Below are 22,263 nucleotides of genomic sequence, written 5' to 3'. Positions count from 1 at the left end.
TCCTTTAAAATTAACTTCCAGAAGAAATAAACATAACATTCAAAATTACCTGTATTCAAAGATTTGCTTTAAGTTGGAAATTCCGTGATATTCCTGAAATGAAAAAAAAAAAAAAAGATAAGAAAACTCAATATTAAAAGTTTTAAATTAGCATCGATTTATTATCTCATAAAGTAATCATACCATCTCTCATAAAGTAAAATTCAAAAATGCTTCCGGTACTAATAAGGAAAATCAAGGCATTTTTAATTTTTCAGAAGTTACAATTGCAGGGATGGATCAATACGTTTTGATTGGTGGGACACTTTACCTTTATAACGTTCGGGCCCATTTTATGGCTGATCCTTATTGATCAAGTTTTTAATATCTTTAACGAGGAATATTTTAGCCGTTTTAATAATTTTAATTCTACTGATTTTAAACTTATCATTTTTGCTGATGACATGTTTTTACTTTTGAGGCGTACCATCTTGTATCACTTTGACTCTCTGGCTACACAAATTCTCGGCACGATCTTGACCTGGGCTGAAACCCAGCATCTCAACTTTAGCAAGGAAAAAACCAAACTAATCACTTTTCCGTAATCTAACAAAAGAATTGCTAGACTTCCTTGTGTCAAGATGGATCTTCCGGATAACGCTAATATAAAGAATGTGAAAACACTAAAGTATCTAGGTGTTATCTTGGATCCACAACTCACCTGGATTCCCCATCTTGACGAAGTTAAGGATCGTGTACAAATGTTCAATCACAAATTAAAGAGGATTGCTAGAGTCACCTGGGGTCTCAACCATCATGTTCTAAAAAAGATCTACCTCCAGGCAACCGAGAGAATCATCATCTATGCGGCCTGTGTCTGGTTTAGAAACACAGTCAAAATAAGAGAAAAACTAAAATCAATTCAAAGAATTCCGCTTATTACCATTACCAAATCTTATAGGACTGTCAGTACTGATGCACTCCAGATACTGGCCGGGGTAAAACCAATCTACTATAAAATAATTGACGAGATTTACATTAAAAGAAATATCTGGAAATGGAGGATAGAAGACATCAATTGGCTTGAAAATCATATGTACTTTCCTGATCACCTCTTACTGCCTCCCAAACTGGTTCATCCCTCAAACTCTCTCGCGTTGCCCTGGGGAAAATTTCTTCCAACTAACCATGGCATTGAAATCTTCACAGACGGGTCGAGAATTCAAACTGAGAACAATGGTAGACTTATAAATAAATCTGCATATGGTGTTGTAATGAAGATAAATGGCAAAACCATCAGTACCATCTCGGCGCGTTTAAATAACAACTGCAGTATTTATCTGGCTGAGCTCCTTGCGATACAGACAGCGCTCCAATGGCTTAAAATCCAGGGTTCTCCAATTCCAAGCATTTACACAGATTCCCTTTCTTCACTTATGAGCCTGGAGGACCCACGTAAACACCTCAAACTTATAGAAGACACCAAAGCCATGTGGAGTAGCAACTATAATATAAATTGGATTAAAGCACACTCAGGCATTGAAGGGAATGAAGAGGCCGACTGGGTTGCTAAGGAAGCCACTAAGCTTGGCCAGATTGATTTTGAGATCCCGGGTGAAAAATGCGAAATTAAATCTTACATTAAGAACATTACTTTTAACCGCTGGAGAAATGACTGGAGGTCTAGTGACAAGGGAAGACAAACCTATAAATTTTTTAAAGACCCAAGCATAAAGCGCCTGCAGGCCAATTTTTATTTAAACCAGCTCCTTACTGGCCACGGAGTGTTCGGGACCTATCAACAAAAATATTTCAAAAAATCAGCTTCATGCATTTACTGTGGAGTGAGACAGGACATTGATCATCTACTTAAGCACTGTCCAAGATTCCGGGCACTTCGTGGAACCCACATGAATAATTGCGAAGAGGAACATCAATTCTTCGCTATATTGACCTGCAGGAAAATTGTGACTCAAATTATTAAACAAACCCTCGAGGACATTCTAGCCCCAGATCAACTGGCCCCAGTCATGAACCAACAATAGAGCATGTCATCGTTAATTTTTACTAATCAACTTTTAGCCTTACATTTTGAATTTTTATCTACTTTTGATTTTAGACTTCATAGACTTCTAGTTAGACTTTTACTTTTAGACATTTACTATTTGGACTTTTAGCTTTCATTGATTTTAGTTTTGAGATTTTTTATCTCTTGTTTCCTTATTATTATAATCATTTAATTCTCGACATTTACACCGGCGCTATTGGGTTTCATTGCCTTTAACACATGTTTTTAATTGTCAAACTTTATTGTTAATCCACTTTTAACTGATCACCACCACTGTCATTTGGCGAAATTTTACTGTAACTTTAGTTTTTAGAGAAATTTTATTGTAATAATTTTACTTTTATCTCCGTATACCCCCCTGGGGTGGGTCGGAGTTCAACCTTACTTACTTACCTTTATAACGTTGGGGTACGAGGTAATTCTGTAGCCATTCTATGAAACTGATTATTTTGAGCATTCGATACTGCATAAATAGCAAACAGTATTAAACTCTCAATAAAGATTTTTTTATCAATGTGTGTAATATGTATTTAAAACCAGGCATTCATATTAAACAAAATTGATGCATCAGTCACGAAAAGAAGTTCCATTTTGAATATGAACAGGCAGAATAATTTAGAATCGGAATACACTTGATAAATTTAATACATTAAGATTTGAAAAGTTAGATATAGAAGTTCCAGAAATAAAAGGAAAATCCATTCACATCCAGAAAATGGCTATAAATATGACAAATATCGTATAAGAAGCGGCTATTTGTTGCAGGTGAAAGGCAAATAGTCAGTATAAAATTTCCAGAAATGAAAAAAGTAAAAAAATTAAAATCACATTCTTGAAAATGGCGACAAATTTGCTGAATATCATTTAAAGAAACGACTATTTGTAGTGGGAAAAATGCAAATCATTAATTTAAAAGTTTCATAGGTAAAAAGAAAATTTAATTACTTCTGGAAAATGGAGGTTAATTTGAAAAATATCATATGAGAAACGACTATTTATAACAGGCAAAATGCAAATACTTAGTTAATACAAATTCCAGGAATAAAAAGAAAATCCATTCGCTTCTTAATAATGCTGGTAAATTTAATAAATTTCATATGAGAAACGACTATCTGCAGAAGCGAAACGCAAGCAGTGAGTATGATTTTTAAATTCCACTTTAAAAATTTTAATTCTTAAGTGATGACGAGTTTGCTTCTTGTTTAAGCTGTTTGCATGCGCCAATCAAAAGAAATTTCTTGCAATTTCTGCCCATTTGATATAGCAGTGTATATCCCTCGTGTGCAGTCTAAGGTTTGAAAATTTGTTGTTTCAACCTCATGTAAATATTTACTTTAAATAATGTCTTATAAATATTTAAAATGTAATTCTCAAATATAGAGAACTTGGAGGATACTTAGTATAATAGTATTCTCTACAATTAATTTTTTTCATTGTAGCCTCATGTAAATATTTACTTTAAATAATGTCTCATAAATATTTACAATGTAATTTTCAATTATAGAGGACTTGGAGGATACTTAGTATAATAGTATTCTCTACAATGAATTTTTTTTCTGGTGAAGATGGAAGCTGGTGTTTTCAATAAATATATCCTCTTCATCTCTCATATAAAAAGCTTCCCTTTAAAAATGTCTTCAGTACTTTAAACATTGTCTTATAAATATTTACAATGTAATTTTCAATTATAGAGGAATTGGAGGATACTTAGTATAATAGTATTCTCTACAATGAATTTTTTTTCTGAAGAAGATGGAAGCTGGTGTTTTCAATAAATATATCCTCTTCATCTCTGATATAAGAAGCTTCCCTTTAAAAATGTCTTCAGTACTTTAAACATTGTCTTATAAATATTTACAATGTAATTTTCAATTATAGAGGAATTGGAGGATACTTAGTATAATATTCTCTACAAGGAATTTTTTTTCTCATGAAGATGGAAGTTGGTGCTTTCAATAAATATATCCTCTTCATCTCTCATATAAAGAGCTTTCCTTTAAAAATGTCTTCAGTACTTTAAATATTGTCTTATAAATATTTACAATGTAATTTTCAAATATAGAGGACTTGGATGATACTTAGTATAATAGTATTCTCTACAATGAATTTTTTTTGCGGTTTAGATGGAAACTGGTGTTTTCAGAAATTTATATCCTCTTCATCTCTCATATAAAAAGTTTCCCTTTAAAAATGTCTTCAGTACTTTAAATAATGTCTTATAAATATTTACAATGTAATTTTCAATTATAGAGGAATTGGAGGATATTTAGTATATTAGTATTCTCCACAATGAATTTTTTTTCTGGTGTAGATGGAAACTGTTATTTTCAGTAAATATATCATCTTCATCTTTCATATAAAAAAATTCCCTTTCAAAATGTCTTCAATGCAATTTATGAAATTCTCTTATATGAAATGGTTTAAATTTAATAGGGTATTTTATTAACTTCTCTCTAGTAGTAGTTTTCTGTACTGTGTAATATGAGGTTTTTATAATTAATGTATATGTTTTACCAAAATATTAAAAGTTTCACTTTAAAACGGACTTTTATCAGGGTGCGTAGCCAAATAATTCATCAAAAAATAAGCACCTTTTAATCACCTTTCAAGCACTCAAAAAATATGATAACTAGGCAGGGTTGGAAAATTATTGATAATTGACGGTTTTTTTTTTTGTTTTAAGTGTCATGTCAAAACAAAAAAAACCTTTACACATTGTTTTTGACAATTGTCAAAGATCATGAAATTTTAAATCATGTAAAACGAATGGCGTTTTTATATGCTACTGAATGACAATACGCTGAAATAGATTGGGGGTTGAATTAATTGCGAAAACGCTGAATAGAACAATGTGAACTGTGTCTTTTTGCATAATTCGTAGCGAAAATCAACATGGTAAAGGAAAAATCTAATTTTGAAAAAGGGAAAATTAAGCACTTTTTAAAAACACCTAAAGAAAAAAGCACCTTTAAGGGCTTTTAAAAAACGAAAATCGAAAATAAGCACCTTTAAGAGCTTTTAAAAAACGAAAATCGAAAATAAGCACCTTTAAGCACTTTATATAAACACTACCTACCCTGTTTATAATATATATATTTCCACTAAGTTTTGTACCCTGAACTACAGCATATGAAGAAGCTGTGACTTTGCACTAAACACATCATGCCTTATTTTACGTAAAATGTTTAGTTTAAAAGAGGATTTTGTAAAATTTTTTAGTGGTGCTACGCAACATGAAGAATCAGTGCTCATCAACTAAATTTACAGTTGCAGTCATAATATATTTGATAATAGAATATGTAATTCCATATCTACCGGGTCTCGTTTGCGGTGACTAACGAGTCTTCTAGATTCCGTTATCTTACCACTATTTTTTTCCCCTTACCCTTTCGATTCGCTAAGGGGTGTAGAGTGTTAAAAAAGGGATGGAAGAAGGGGTGCATGAAAACGTTCTGCTGGATAAAGATTCTTTTAGAGACTGATGATTTATTGATGTTTCATTGATCACTTTGCTTATCGTAGTGAACTCACATTTCGCTTATGATTGATTGATGCAAAGCTTGAATCGCATCAATTTAGCTCTTCAAGTCTAAAATATGTGACCTTTTTTTCTCACAGCGAATGGGATTTTTCTAGAAATGCCAAAAAGACTATTTGCATTTCACCCGCTACAAATAGTCATTCCTCATATGGTATTTGTCAAATTTACCACCATTTTCCAGAAGTGAATGGATTTTCGTTTTATTGCTGAAACTTCTATTTCTAACCTTTCAAATCTTAATGTAAAAAAAATTTATCGAGAGTGTTCTGGTACTTAATCATTTGGGTGTTCATATTCGAAATGGAACTTATTTTTATGACTGATGAATCAAGTTTATTTGATCACCCGGAAAAGTTATTTTGGTTTTATATTGAAGAACTTGAGAACAATTTTATTTTTTTGTTGTTTTAAATGAATTTATATAAGAGTTAATAAATTAAGATTTTTTTTTATTAAAAGTGTTTTGTTTCGCCAAACTTTTTCGCCAAGGAAAGTAACAAAAAAAAAAAAAAAGCAAAAATACCACAGCTAATCCCTTTGACGCAGATAGGACACCGGTGTCTCTTTTATATATTTTTTTCTGACTCTCTAATTACAAGCAAAATGTATTTTAGCATTTTGTATTTACAAAAATACTGTCGAATATTCTTTAAAAAAATCTGTTTGATTATTGGAATTATATTTGGGCAGAAATGTAAAATTCAAACGAAAAAAAAAGAATTTTTTTTTCTTTTAAAATTAAATTTTTTTATTGATAATTGATTTTGTAAATTAAAGAAATTTCAGAGATGCATAACTCTTTCTCCTAGATATAGATAACTGCAAATAAATTTAAATTTGAAAGATTATGTATTGTTTGGATATGAGCAGCGTTTGGAACATTTAACCATGAACACAGAAAAAGACACCGGTGTTTCATGCTAACCATAAATTCTTAAAATGCTAAATTTAAAATTTTTTGCTTATTTTGATCGAAGTTAATACAAAATAATGTAAAAAGAAGGCATGAAAAATATGTTACATAAAAATTCTGCATCAAAGGGTTAAGTGCCTTATACTTGAGGTAAATACGGCACTGTATTGTCCACGTAACGAATTAGGGTTTGATCTCCTGCTGTGGCTTGAAGCTACCCAGTTTCACATCGATGGGTACCAGCTTGCTAGGTAAAGGTGGCCTATGAGCCGTGCTGACCACATTGTCCTACAATCCTTCCATTGGTCATGAAATTGTGGAACCTTAACAACTATTACTTCTGGCCCACAGCATTGTTGAGGAAATATTTTATACGTAAGTTAACGTTATGATTTTAAACTATATATACAACATTGCCGCATAGAATCATTCGCTCTTTAAAATGTTCAAATAATTTTAAAATATTAAACTCTTTGAAAAAAATGCCAATTTCACGAGTTTTAGTGCCAATTTGAAGAGCTATAAATGCGTTGCAAAAGCTATAAATATACATTGTATCCCCAGAAGAAAATGTAACAGTAAGCATTTATATATTAGCATAACGTTGTATCAAATGTATAGTAAAAGAAACAAACGCATGTATTGTTTCTTTTACTACATTCTTATAAAATTGTGAAAATTCGTATATTTAGCAACATTGTATAGTCAGAAAAAAAGATTAAAGAGAAACTCATAGATCACTATAGTCAGGAGTGAGCCGTAATGGCTCAAGGAATAGACCTTCCAATGAGGTGTCCCGGGTTCGACTCCCAGCAATGGATAGTCGATACGAATTCCGCACCTGGCTTGCACCGAACACAGTGCTGACTTTAAAATATTCACAGTGCCTCAGTGGTAGATGGATCATAAGCTACAGTTTTCGTGGTTTTCCTATCAATGTAGCTCAAACGCAAGTTGTTTCCATCAAAAAGTAATCCACGAAAGCAAATTTCTCCCAATACTTGATCCAGGAGTTCCCTTGTGTGCTGGATTGGGTTCCAAGTTACAAGACTATGAGTTGAACTTTAGCAGCCTTAAACTCAAAAAATAGGGTCCAGTGTTCAACGACGGTTATAAAATAAAATAAAATAGTCTGAACTGGCAAATTCAAAGAAACACTGGCATATAATGTTTTATAAAGTTCTGAAATATCATATATTCTGCTGTTTAGCTATACCTCCAAATATAATACAAACAATGAAATTAGCAAAATACAGAAAAAAATCAGTTAAAATACATATATGGAGCATGCCTTATTCCAAATGTACTGCAAATCATTTTTTTGTAATAATATAAGAATATAAAGATCAAATATTAGTTTGTGTAAATTTAAAAATTTAGAAAGTGTTTACAATTAGCTTTAAAATTAGGAGAGTTGAATAATTTAAATAGTCTGCGTTTTATTCCACCAAAAGTTATAGTTAATTTCAACATCTAGTTTGCTTCAAGTAGTTAGAAGAAAATAATGAGTCTTTCCGAGCTATAAATTACAAAAGAGGAAAAGACGTTAATTACGCAGAATATGTTACGTAAATGCATAGTTATATAGTTACATAGATAGGATATTCGTAGGTAATTCAGACAAATACTTGAAAGGAAAAGTACCTGTGCAATTTCTACAGAATACTGATTTTGCTTCAGAAGTGAGTTATTTGGAATAAAAAGTTATCTCGTTTTATTTCCTTTCAAAGGATTTTTTGGTCAAGAATTTTTCTTTAAAATTTAATTTTTTATTTCATATTTCAATACTTAATATTAATTACAGAGTATTTGTTTGCAAAAGTATTTTGATCAGAATCTATTTAAACTAAATAAAAAAAAAAAAAAAAAAACAATCCTGCCGTTCCCCGTCTTTGACAGCTCACAGACTGTGAAGGAGGGAATCAGGCCTTTATACTAAGTCCTGCTAAATAACAATTTATTGGAAAGATGCGCTGGCAATAAACAATAACGAACAATAAACCATAAAACAATAACGTTTATCTTATTCGGACATTTTCTCCAAAACTCATTTATTACGGTAAAGATGCGGGCGAAATTACCAATTATTTGGCTTCGGTAATCTTCAACGACCGTTTCATGGGGATTTTCAGCATGATGCACGTCATGGGTACTTCTATTGCAACACAACATTTTCGCATTGCAACACAACATGTTTTGTAAATGTCTATTTTTGTTAAGCTTTTTTTCAAATGACCACCATTTTTTGAAAAAATAGCATTTCTTCAGATTTCTTTGGTTCTAATTACAGTTACACTCATACATATCGTTAATTTTCGGTCACGTCTGTTTCAGACTACGCAGTATGGAGATTAAGCTACGCCTGTCCATCAGCGCTCGGCTTTTCGTCATAATTTTTTAAATATTAATTTATATTTATTTCAGCCTAGAAAAAATTAAATATAGCTGAGAGGTGACGGAAAAAAACTATTAAATCATCATCTAATTTATCCTTTCATTTCACTAAAAAAAGAAAATGTTAAAAATGAAGCTTAAATTGGATCTTTTGACCAGAAAATCCCCTTTAGCACAAAACTAACTAAAAGTAGAATTTATACAAAAAAAATAAAATAAAAATAGTGCGTGGAGTGAAGAAGTTAAACTTCGTAACCTGCGACGTTAATTGTAGAAGAACCAGCAGTCGTAGAAGGATCATTAGTTCTATTCAACGACTCTTTTTCCTGCTCCGTTCGATTCCGTGCTTTGCAATAATAGTAATATTGTGCATTTTTCCCTCGTGGGCCTCTTGAACCAGTGGAAGTGCTTGTGGTTGCCTCATCGTCTCGCCATGGAAAATGTATTTGTATTAATAATGTATGTGAATGCGTCATAATGTAATTTCAAAAGAGAAAACCTGACAATGAATTGATATTCACAAGAGACGTACCTTGACATAACCTTAAATCCATCGCATTGTCCGTGGGATTGTTTTCACTCATTTTTTACAATTGTTATCCACTAAATTTGAAAATAAAAAATACTATCCTATTAAATTATATGTGTATCAAATCAAACTAAAAAAATATTTATAGAAAAACAATACTTTTACGACTTTTATTATTTTTAAGCTAGTGAGAACCAAAACAATATGGAAATGAATGAGGGAAAACTGGATCCTACCACGTGATTTCCCGGCCAATAAAAATGTAGCGTTAAACGTTTAACGCAACCTTGTTGGAAGTCGCATAAGAAGTATAACTTCAAAATCTATTATTTTAAGACCTCTTGTAAAAAAATATTGAGTGTATTTCTTTTCATTCTAGGTATTGTTTATGAATGAAAGGAAGTATTTAAAAAAGTTAGTAAAGTATATTAACTTTTTCAGTGCAACTATTTCAAAAAAACAAATACTCTTATGACATACCTTCTTTCTTTTGCGCATTAAAAAATAGACGGGGTTGTGGTTTCTGAAACATAGTTACTACTAAAAAAATAACTAAAAGCTGGGGGTTTTAAACAAAAGTAGGGTAAAATGGAGGAGTGAAGTATTTAAGATCATTATATGTCAGAGGCTATAGGGAGCAAGGGAGAAACTCAACACCAAAAATGACGGCGACTACTGAACACCAGAATGTAGTTATGGAACACCATAGATAATACTTAGTTCTGGTGTAATAATAAACCAAGAATGTTCATTTACACTACTTGGTGTAAAGCATTTCTACCCTTTTCAGCATTCAGGAACATAAGAATTTGTAATTACAGTAAGATGTACACGCTACAATAAATAGTAAGAATCGTAAATTTAGGAATTTATATTTAGAGTGCCTTGTAAAAAATGCGACAAACTTCTAGAGAAAGTAGGGCACATCATAAGGATTAAGAATTAACTCGGAAATCATGACCCGGAATGTCATTTTGCGCTGCTAGGGGCGTTTTCCTATAATGGACATGTTGTTGGTGTGCTTTTGAACTTGCACTTTTATTTTTCCAAAATATTTCAATCTCATGTTAATTTTATGTTATTATTATTTTATTTTATAGCCGTCGTTGAACAACCGACCCAATTTTGGGCTTACGACTACTAATGTTCAGCTCCTTAGTCTTGTAAATTTGAACCTAAAACAGAAGACAAGGGAACTTCTGGAACAAGTATTGGGTTAAATTTGTCTTCGTGGAGGACTTTCGATGGAACTAACCCGCATTTGTGCTACATGGAGAAGAAAATCATGAAAACCTCCCACAGTTTTCCTGACTGTAAAGGGACTTTAACCCATGATCCGTCTACCACTGAGGATGTTTTGCATCAGCACTGTGATCTGTGTAAGCCGGAGCGGAATTCGTATCGTCCAGCCATCGCTGGGATTTAAACTCGGTTCACCTCATTGGAAGGCGAACCTTCCTTCCCCTGAGGGCAGTTATGTTACTATTAGTTATTGTCGAGAGTTCCATTAATATAGTCTTAGAAATGCTGTTTTATCGTAATTTAATGATTAGGAGAGCTTTCCAGTTATTTTTCAAATCTTTAAATTTTGATAAAACAACTAATACTGTACCTATTTGAAAGCAGTGTTTTAAAATAATTAATAGAAAATAAAAAAAAGTAAGATAATTTTGATAAATAAAAGTATCTGATGTTCAAAGGCACACGATGTACCAGTTCATAATAGGAAAGCGCCCTTAGCTACGTGTGATAACATTTCCAGTCATGGCAATATGATGTGCCCCACTACCCCTGGAAGTTTATCGCAACATTTACGGGACATCCTTCATATATATATATATATATATATATATATATATATATATATATATATATATATATATATATATATATATACTTTTGTATTAATAAAAGAATTAAAACTCTTTCGGTTTCATGAAATGTCTTAGTTAAAGAGTAAGCGTAGAGATATTTTATTTTGGGAATTCAAGGCTGAAAACATACCATTGAATTATAATTAGATTTATATTTCAAAGGAGGAGTTATTTTTAGAATCTTGACCCTCTTTCACTTCCATATTAGGAAGCATTAAATTATTTTCCATAATGAGTAGAGTTACAAAGGTATATATGACTGGAACCTAATTACATCATTCTCTGTACTATTTAATGCGGGACCGATGGTTTTCGCATGTCTCTTGCTGAATAACGTGTTCCAATAAACATCTGCCGGAACCATCCGCAGTTTCGTCCACATCCCCTCCCTTGTGGAGTGGGGATGTGAACTGTTATAATCACCAGCCAACCTTTAAATAAATCTTTTGATAACTTATTATGGCTTTTGACTGCATTATTAAGATGAATACAACAATGATAACAGGGATGATGTAGTCCTGTTATTATATATATATATATATATTCATACTTCATACGATAAGGGAGAATATTAAGATGAATTCAAGCTAGGTTTAACTAAAGAAAAACAAATAGAAATTAAATATTATAAAAGTATTTAATACAAATGGCAATATACAAATTATATATGTAAACCCTCTTATAAAAGCAAAATTATCTTTATTATACAACTAAGAACATGCATAATTTTTATGACCAAACATACAAGCTTTGGTTACCCTCACTATTATTATTTATCTTGAACTAAAGTGTTTTCTATTTTAACATCTTAATAAGGTTGCAGCGTATGATATGAGTTTTCACAATGCCAACATTAACCTCAAATCGATTTTTCTGAGAGAGTTTTACTGCTACTACTGTCACTACTACTTTTACGACTTCTATAATTATTAATACAGTGACAAAATAAACCATGTCATAGTGCTTCGTGATCTTATGCATACATGCATTATTATACATAATTATACTATCTTTCAACTAGAACTAAAATATAGTTTATTTTAAACCTTATTAAGGTTGCAGCAAATTTAACGACATAGGGGTTTCGGACACCTTGCTTTGGTTCAACGTTGAACCGAGTTTTCTGAGTGTTTATTACTATTACTACTGTTACTGCAGTCGCTATTGCTGTCACTACTACCGATACTACGTACTACTATCACTTCTACAGCTACTATAGTCGCAGCTACTTCATCTACAACCACAATGAATAATAATCTTAGAAAGACTCTTTAAAATGATTTATATATTTTAATGCCATGCATCAAGCAACAATTTCGAGTGATAAAAAGGAAGGTATTTTTGATCAGAATCTCGGGAAACAACCCGGATATTTTAAAATTTGATACGTATTTACATTGTTTAAGCAACTAATTAAAATAAATAACATAACCTTTATAAAGGGGGTTAAAGCGTTTAGCCTCGAATCTCTCGTTCTTAACTCCCTTGACGATTTTTAGATAAATAGTTTTCGTACGAAATTGTTTATTGATAAAGGGAAACTGGCATTTAAATTAAACTGGATTAATTAGCACTTATAAATATTCACGAAAATTGTAAGTAGACGACTAAATCTTTTAAAATACTCGCGAGTGCATAAAATGAATTAAGTGATCACGTGGGAGAAATAAAAGCGAGAAAGAGTGATTAATTTCCCTTTAATATGTAGCCCCAATGACAAAGGACTGTAGGAACACGCTTAACTTTTTTCGCTTTTAAATCAAGAATTATCAATTCTTGAACTTTTGAAGAGCTAAAGTAAATAAAATTAAAAATTCATGGTAATCCGGGAATGCAATTTAAGTATAGTTGCATTTTAATATAAATAAGACATACTTCAATTGTTATTTAAAAGCGTAGGTGAATTGCATTTAAAAATGCCTACAAAAGTTTGTTTTACAAAATATAAATATTTTACAAATTTTCCGCGAAGCTAAGTATTACTAAAGAATAATTGAAAATCTATGTTAGGTAAAAAATTAAAAAAGCTATTTTTGAAATGTTAATGTTTCTCAAATTTGAATTTAGAATTAAAATTTCAATTGAACATGAAATCCGATAAAAATTTATCTAATCAAAAATTGGTAAACGGGACAGAATCAACTTCTTTTTTATTTTCTTGATATTTTTCCTTTCTTTATATAATTCAAAAATATTTAGTAGTAGATAGAAATAAGGAAACATACCTGCCACAACTATGAGCAAATAGATAGCGATCAGAAAAAAGAGAAACATATGAATAACTTTTAATCTATTGATTGAATATTTACAAAATAACATGAAATCTAAATAGTTAAAAACTATATAAAGAATGCAAAAATGTTCCTAGAAAATAATGGATTGTTACCATGCTTAATTTATACCAGTTACATTTCTAGTTAAAAAAAAGTTTATTTACAATAAACTAATGTATTAAATCTCAGTAACAATTCTGGAATTATACGGGATCCTTTTTGATAAAATCAGTAATCTTCCCACTAAGAATTAGTAATCGTCCTGGAATAAATTAGCAATTTCGATTGTGTTTCATTAAGTCACATATAACAATGCAATATGTCTGAGGCAGTTAGTCTTGTGGTGCCATCTAGTGTAAGGAATGGAGTTTGTCCTGCATTGAATAGGGTGGTAATAAGCAGAGTTGTGTTGATTTTCTGTGCTTAAGAGAGCTGCGTGTTCCAGTAGTTCAGTTCACCAATTGAGGAATATATGGAGTAGAAACTGTACAAATATGTAAGAAATGGATGATATGTGTAGAGCATGAGTTGAGGGTACCCCTGAGGGAACCCCTGATCAGCCGGTAGTGAGAATGACAGCTTAGTTCTATTGGCTAATTTATACTCCAATTCAAGCAGCTAAGTGGTTTCACAAGGTTCCAACGTAGAAGTTACGAAAGTATTTTAAGCAGACAAAATTAACCTTGATACTTGGATATTCATAGTTTAACCATAAATGCATGAAAATGAAATGAAAAGATTTAGTAATTAAAATAAATATATTAAATATAAAAAATGCTGACACGTGAAAGAACACTTTGTACCTAATTTCAAGTAATTTTTCGCAAAAAAAAAACTTTTTTTTTTGCAGAAATCTGTTAAAATTAGGAACATAGAAATAATGCTTTAAATTGCGGAATTTACTTACGCAAAAAGGGCTGTATGCTTTATGTTAATTTCTTACAGCTTACGATATTTGAAGTTACCTACACAAAACGTACCATCTTCGACAAAACGTACCGCCATATTTTTTGTCTTTTACTTTATTAATGATTTATTAATTTTTTTAACTGAAAGTTATTCGAATATATGCGTCATTTTAAATGATTAAATCAAGAATTTTAGCCCATGCGATCAAATATTTTCTGAGCAGTTATACTTTAGAAACTAAAATAATGTTTTAAAACTTATATTTTTCTATAACAATAAGAAATGTATTTTTAAATTTGTATTATTTGAGAAATTTTTGAAAAGCGAGCGCCGTTCAATGTTTTGATTTTATCATTTATAATTGCAATTTGTATTACTAGCGATTTCAATAAAAATATTTATTAACAAATGTTGCAATAAAAATATTAAATAACTATTAAAAGTTATCTTAGACAAGGGATTATCTTTTGATAAATTTGCAATAAAATTCTGCAATAAAAAATAATAAATAATTATTAAAAATCTTAGGCATGGGATTATCTTTGAAAAATAATTAGTTGTTTTTACTGGAAAGTGTTAAAGTCATTATTTTCGTTGTTAGTTGTTTTAATTAAAGTGTTTTTATTGGAATTAGCATAAAGTTATCTTTGGATAAATTCACCTAAATAGTTCCAGAGTAATTATCATTATCAGAGTAATTATCAATTAAATTTACTTAAATAGTTCTAGAAAATTATGATTTTGGCAAAAATTACTTATTACTTGCCATTAACTATGGTAATGGCATAATTAATATTACAGGTCTTAACATTTTACTCGCTCTTATAGTTATACTACTGGGAAATTATTTTAATGATTTTGGTCCATACTTTAAAAAAAAACTTACTTTTTCGAAAAGAACATGTTTGCTTAGAAAAAAGTGTGGTTCATTTTCTGAATTCATCACTAAAAATATCGTCTGTACGTCTGTTAAGGCCAAACCCTCAAACAATTAAAATTGTATCTTATAGTTTGGGAAAACTCAACAATTAGATCAAAAGTTATTTATTTGCTTACGATGCACACCACGATCTTTATTTAAATTATTGTGGCTTTGATTTTTTTAAATTTATTCTGAAGAAGTAATTTTCTACCTTTTAATAAACTAAACATTATGTAAAAAGTAGGTAAATATTGATTTATTAGTGTTGCTAGTTACGAAATCAAGATTACTAGAAATTATGTATCAAAGAACTATAAGCACTGTTGCAAATTTATAAGTATTTCAAATGGTAAATCTTCATCTCTATTCAACTGAAGAGATTTGCAAAAAAGTTTGAAAGAATATAACCTTGATTTTTCTGACATGTGTTTTAATAAGTTTAATTCGGTTAAATATTGGTGACGGAATGAAAAGCTTCACATCCTTACGTCGAAGAAATATACAGAATATTACAAGAGAGAAGTTACTTAGAACTCATAAATACTTTTATCCCCAGGGGCATGAAATTTCAGTTTTAAAGTTCTAGCCAGACTAACTATTTTGCTATTTTCACTATATACATTCTTTATTTTCACTATATACACTATTCTAGACCACTATTTTTACGAAAAATCTAAACAATTTTCGAAAGTAAATAGATGTAGTATGAAGAAAATATTACTTACAAAACCGTAAAAGAATGTAGAACATGAAAATTTGAAATATCATTATTGCGAAAAATACATTGATATTAAATTAAATAAAGTTGCAATGGTTCCAATATTATCCGTATATTATTAAAAGTCATTTAAATACAAAAAGTTTCAGAAAAAATGAAGACATTAGAAATGTTCCTATGCTTTTAACACCTTATGTTCGTATACAGTTACCTTTGGACACAAAAATATTATGTTTCTAATTCAGGCAAAGCAACAAACTGTTGGTAATCTATTAATAGAAAATCTGAGAAAATCATCAAGTGTCTCATTCTTTAAGGAATTTCTGTAAACTATCTTTATGACAGCTGAAGCCTCATTCACTCGAAGATGCGCATAAAAGGAAGATTAAAGATTTCACAGGAATATGTCAGAATAGCACAAACCTGTTGTAATTTGAAGCATATTCGGGAATCTCGCTGAACATTCTTCACGGTTCAAGTTCTCCGGCATCTGAGTCAATCTTTGTAAATCAAGCAATTTTGCCTGCTCTGTCAACATAAAATCCATTTGTTCATTAAAGAGATTTTGATTTAGACGTATGGAAAGTTTCTTTCTCACTTCTATTAAAATTCAAGAATATTTTTAAGTTTTGGAAGTCAAAACAAGCAGAGTTTCTAACTCATCTGTTGATATAGATTGACAGTCTTTTTGTGATGTACTGTGCTCAAAATAAAAAACGGACCATCCTGCATGACTTTTGATCGGATGTTCACATTCTAGGACCTCACGTTCTTAATGGTTCAAAGAGTGACCTCTATGATGCTAATTAAATAGTTCAGACGAAATTATAAGTTACGAAGTCAGACGCGAAAACCTACTTTCGCTGAATAAACTAAACTTTTTTTCGACAAATGCGGCTTTTTGATCCTCAAAATATAGGAGGATGTCGCAATCGTGGAAATATAGTCTCAATAGTTTGATCAAAAGAACGGTCCAAGTATTTGGACCCCTTAGTTAATCTTAATTTTTTCCCCGCTAAATCTCGAGAATTTTTTAAGTGATTTAAGTGAATAAGAAAATTTTTTTTACACACAATTATAAAATTTATTTATCTTTAGATAATTTCCTTATCCAAAGACAGTAGTCGAAAAAATTTTGAATTGGAAATAACACAATTTCCTGCATCATTTTAAAAAATGCACTTTTACATGGCAAAATAAAAAAATTGAGCGTAATCTGTTGAGTAGTACCTGAGAAGTCGAATAGGATCCAAACTTAGAATCGTTTTCTTAACCAAAATTATTGAGACTATATTTCCCAAATTATGGCTGCCTCCTAGATTTTGGGAAGAGATCAAGAATTATTTTGGAAGAATAATCAGAAGCCTGAATCCATCTAAAAAAGGTAAGTTTATTTAGAGAAAGTACACTTTCGTGTTTGATTCCGTAACTTAGAATATTGTTTGCACTAATTACTTATCATATTTGAGATTACCCCCGCGAACTATTAAGATTGAGTCATTGAATGTGAAGATCCGATCATTAGATCAAAAGTTATTTAGGGTAGTCGTCTTTTTTTTTTTTCGCACAGTACAACTTCGCATACTTCGTTAATTTCCTTCTAATAGTCGGAAGCTGTTTGCGCTCTATTTTAAAAATTTGTCAACTGCAAACTCACAACTGTAGAAAAAAAATATGGTAGTTAGATTTAAAGGGCAAAATTTTATTAGACGCAATTTATTCGCCAGGCTTAAATATTCGGTCGCCATTGGCACACTGGTTTGCGCAAATGTCTTGTTTAAGTATTGGATAAAATAAGCCAACAATTGAAAAAAAATATGTTATGAACAGCTATACTATTTTATCTAAATGATGTTCCATGATTCACTAAGTCAATAAAGAGATTCCTCCCCTCCAAACATTCAATTATTGGAGAAATAAGAGCACTGATAATAAAAATATGATTTAATAAAAGTTTTCAAATAATACCTCTGAAACTTTTTTACTTTTTGTCATTAAATAAGGGAAATATAAACTGAAGCAATAAACTTTAAGCAAAACTGAAATAAAACTGCCAATTCATATATAAATGCTCAAAAATGATTCTCGAAATGCAGAGTCTAAGAAAAATACTCATAAGAATTCGAATACTAGGCACATTTAAAAAAAAGAAAAAATACAACTTTATCCTTAACTCTATTCTCACATAAATGTGCAAGCTCTAAGTGAAAGACCTTCATTATCAAGGGAGTAGGTTGAAAAGGCAATAAAAAAAAATCCCAGTTTTGCCCTAGACCCCTCGCAGTAGAGAGAAAAGGGGACATCGTTAAGGTTCCCGGATGAAAAAGCCGTTCCAATGAAGGTTTTCTGAAAGAGAAAAATAGAAGTGCTAAACTTTTCCTTTCTACTTTCTCATTTAAAATTTAAATCCTGAACACAAACGGATTTTGTTTTAAGACTGCGGCAGTCAGCGAGAAAAAGTATGCTCAAAGACCCTTCCACAGTGAATAGATTTAAAGTTCCTTTTTGGCAACCATTTCTTTAAATGGCTGCCGTTTTCAAAGTGCACCTTTTTTCACTTCACTTAAATTCAAAGTTCAGAAATTTGCTTCATTAGAAGTTGAGTGAAAGCATTTGTGAAGTGTTTTGCGGGATGGTAAATTGTGCGAGTATACGTTGTAACGAACATAAACACAAAACTTGGCACTCGGTTTTTTCCACACGTATATGATTTAAAACTCCGAATTTGCTTGGAAAACTAACTTAAGTACAAACATTTAATTTGTTTAAACTTTAGATTAAATGTGCAATATTCTCTGAAATAAATGTCAAGATTATATTTATTTTAATTAAATTATTTCAAGATTATGTTGGTTTTCATTAAAGTAATTTCGTCTGAACATTTACTAGAATATTTCGTATTTATAAAAATTAAAAAAAATTTTTTTAGGAAAATAAGTATAAAAATAACTGTGGTCTTCAAGTGTTAAAACAAGATTTGTAATATTTGTTATTTATTTATGAAATTTTCTTCCGCTTTGCCGATTCGACGTATTTTTAAAAAAATTTTAAAATTCTATTTAGCAAAATAAGTATAAAAATATCTGTAGTCTTCAAGTGTCAAAAAACAAATTATAGGTTTATAATATTTGTTATTTATTTATAAAAATTTCGTCCGCTTTTCCGATTCGTCGTATTTATAAAATTTTTTAAAATTCTATTTAGAAAAATAAGTGTAAAAATAACCGTGTTCTTCAAGTGTCGAAATACAAATTATAGATTTAGAATATTTGTTATTTATTTATAAAAATTTCGTCTGCTTTTCCGATTCGTCGTATTTATAAAAAATTTTAAAATTCTATTTAGAAAAATAAGTATAAAAATAACCGTGTTCTTCAATTGTCGAAACACAAATTATAGATTCAGAATATTTGTTATTTATTTATAAAAATTTCATCCGCTTTTCCGATTCGTCGTATTTAAAAATTTTTTTAAAATTCTATTTAGAAAAATAAGTATAAAAATAACCGTGTTCTTCAAGTGTCGAAATACAAATTATAGATTTACAATATTTGTTATTTATTTATAAAAATTTCGTCCGCTTTTCCAATTCGTCGTATTTATAAAAGTTTTTAAAATTCTATTTAGAAAAATAAGTATAAAAAATAACCGTGTTCTTCAATTGTCGAAACACAAATTATAGATTCAGAATATTTGTTATTTATTTATAAGAATTTCATCCGCTTTTCCGATTCGTCGTATTTATAAAAATTTTCAAAATTCTATTTAGAAAAATAAGTGTAAAAATAACCGTGTTCTTCAAGTGTCGAAATACAAATTATAGATTTGCAATATTAGTTATTTATTTATAAACTTTTCGTCCACTCACTAATTCGCACGTTTATTAATTTACATTTTTAGGGATTTGCTAATATGCCCTTTTACTAACTATGGAGTATGCACTGCGTCTCCCATTGTAACATTATTTCACCGGATCGCTAATTCGTCGGTTCTATTCGCCTAATTGAAAATTTACTGTTTTATTAATTCGGGTATTCAGTAATTGCGCATGTAATCAGTTCAGTAATATAAGGCCTGTAATTAGTTCAGTAATTCATTATTGCGCCTGTTCACTGATATGATGTATCACTAAAATGCGCCAATTGGTAGGTATAATTACGAAGGTTGAAACTTTATAAGTGGCAACACTGTTGTAGAGATTTCAAGAAACGGAATCAAATAATGCTGCACTGTCCATATGTTAGCTGCATACCTACTTTACCTCAGGGGAAATAAACTGCTCCATCTGACATCACACGAATGCGCAATGACGATACGAAAAGGGCCTCATATTAGCTGGAGGTTTTCTCTCAAGTTTAGCGTTATTTTGCTATTCTTCTATTCAACAATACGCCGTTCCACAGTTTCGTCTAATCGCAAATACGCTGCTTCACTTGTTCGCCGATCCACTAATATGTCGTTTCATTTTTTGGCTTATTCAATGACGTGCTATTTCACCAACACTCTTACGAGGATTGAAAATTTAATAGTGGCAACACGGCAGTGGAGATTTCATTAAAAAAGAAACTGGATTATGCAGCTTATACCACATGTTTGCTGGATGCCTTACTTACATCAGAGCAAATAGGCTATAATTTGGGGACCCAAACTTCGAACGCTCTTCTGACTAAACTATTTGGACCATGTTTCTGGGGTACATTGGCAGCTACTTTCCATATTTTGACAATTTAAAATTCTAATCGATCAAAAAAAAAACTATATGTTTCTTTAATGAATACCCATTTTTGTAACTAATTTCCTACTTCAAAATATCATCTGCACAAATTGATTGGCATATTTGAAATCACCTCTTTGATCCATCTCACCCACTCCGCAGCCACATTTAAAACATGCTTGCTGTTACCTAATTCTAAGCTTTGGAATCAAACAATGATATCAGTTACTTTTTAAAAACCTTTCTGAAATCAAGCAGGGGAAAAGTTGCGTTGTTGTCATCTTCCTGCGATGTTCCAAGTTACGATTAAATAATTCTGCAGTTATTTTGTTATGGTGCGGAAATCCTTTTATTGTAATCAACAAGGAAATTACTCGCAACGTTAAATTACGTTTCTGCAACCATGTAAATATTTCCATGTTATGTTTTTGAACAGTAACAGTTACATTTGTGCTGCAAGGGTCCAGCTATGGTAGTCTTCTCCAGTTATACAGGAATGTTATCTGCATGACTCTCTCCCGTTATGACAGTCTATCCAGTTATGGAAGGTTAAGGAGTACGACTCTTTCCAGTTATGACAGTCTATCCAGTTATCCAGTTATAGAAGGTTAAGGAGCACGACTCTCTCCAGTTAAGGCAGTTTTCCCAGTTATGTTCAGGTTATGGTGTACGACTTTTCTCGTGTATGACAGTGATGATGTTATTCTAATGAATACTTTTACTTCCACAGTTGACCCTCTATGCTTAATACGTTTATATTATCTATGTCGATGCATAATCTCTGTCTGTGTATTTTCCTATTTGAAGCATAACCTGCGATTAACTTTAAGAAAGAAGTGGCCCTTTCTGCTAACTCCACTCATTTCACAGGATAGTGCTCGTGCGCATACAGCGGGGGTGTTTGATTGATGGAATTAAGAAGCACTGTACCACCTACACTACCCCATGTACTTAAGCCCTTGAGATGCGAACTTGATTCTAAAGGCAAAAGAACCACTTTAAGACATTTAACTCACTACTGCTCAGGAAGTTCTTCAGGATTTAAACCACACTATTTATCAAAAGAACAGGCACTGCTAAAAGCAACATCAGTGACAATGGGTTGCACCTCCAAAATGCTTCCTGATTATATTTAAATACAGTAAGGATTGTTAATGCTTATCTCTTTTGTATCAATTGTAATAGTTGCCTTAGTTACAGCTCCAAATCTTGTATACATTAATTCAGTGATTCACTGATTCATTGATCCCATAAAGTTTTTAAATTATGATGGGGAAAATAATATTTTTAAATTTAACGAACCTGCCAATTATAGTTTTGGATAATCGGTTTTCGGATAATTGGTAAACATTCATTATTGGTTTACTTATTAATTAATAGCTATTTCAGAAAAAATACTAAAATAAAGTAAAAATTTTCAAAATTAAAT

At 30.9% G+C, this 22,263-nt stretch overlaps 1 protein-coding gene across 1 annotated transcript; it reads left to right on the top strand.

Moving 5' to 3' along the window:
- The first annotated feature begins 620 nt into the window (after positions 1–620).
- On the top strand, positions 621–21,446 carry LOC147806323 (uncharacterized). Its single transcript, XM_087149628.1, has 2 exons — positions 621–1,593; positions 21,271–21,446. The coding sequence occupies exons 1-2, from the start codon at positions 621–623 to the stop codon at positions 21,444–21,446; spliced, it is 1,149 nt and encodes a 382-aa protein (XP_087005754.1).
- The last annotated feature ends 817 nt before the right edge of the window (positions 21,447–22,263 follow it).

Source organism: Parasteatoda tepidariorum, chromosome 8 (assembly GCF_982258835.1).
Source record: "Parasteatoda tepidariorum strain Cologne lab strain chromosome 8, Ptep-v5.0, whole genome shotgun sequence".
Taxonomy (NCBI): domain Eukaryota; kingdom Metazoa; phylum Arthropoda; class Arachnida; order Araneae; family Theridiidae; genus Parasteatoda; species Parasteatoda tepidariorum.
Note: the sequence above shows the minus strand (reverse complement) of the source record. Positions and strands in the feature narration are given on the sequence as shown.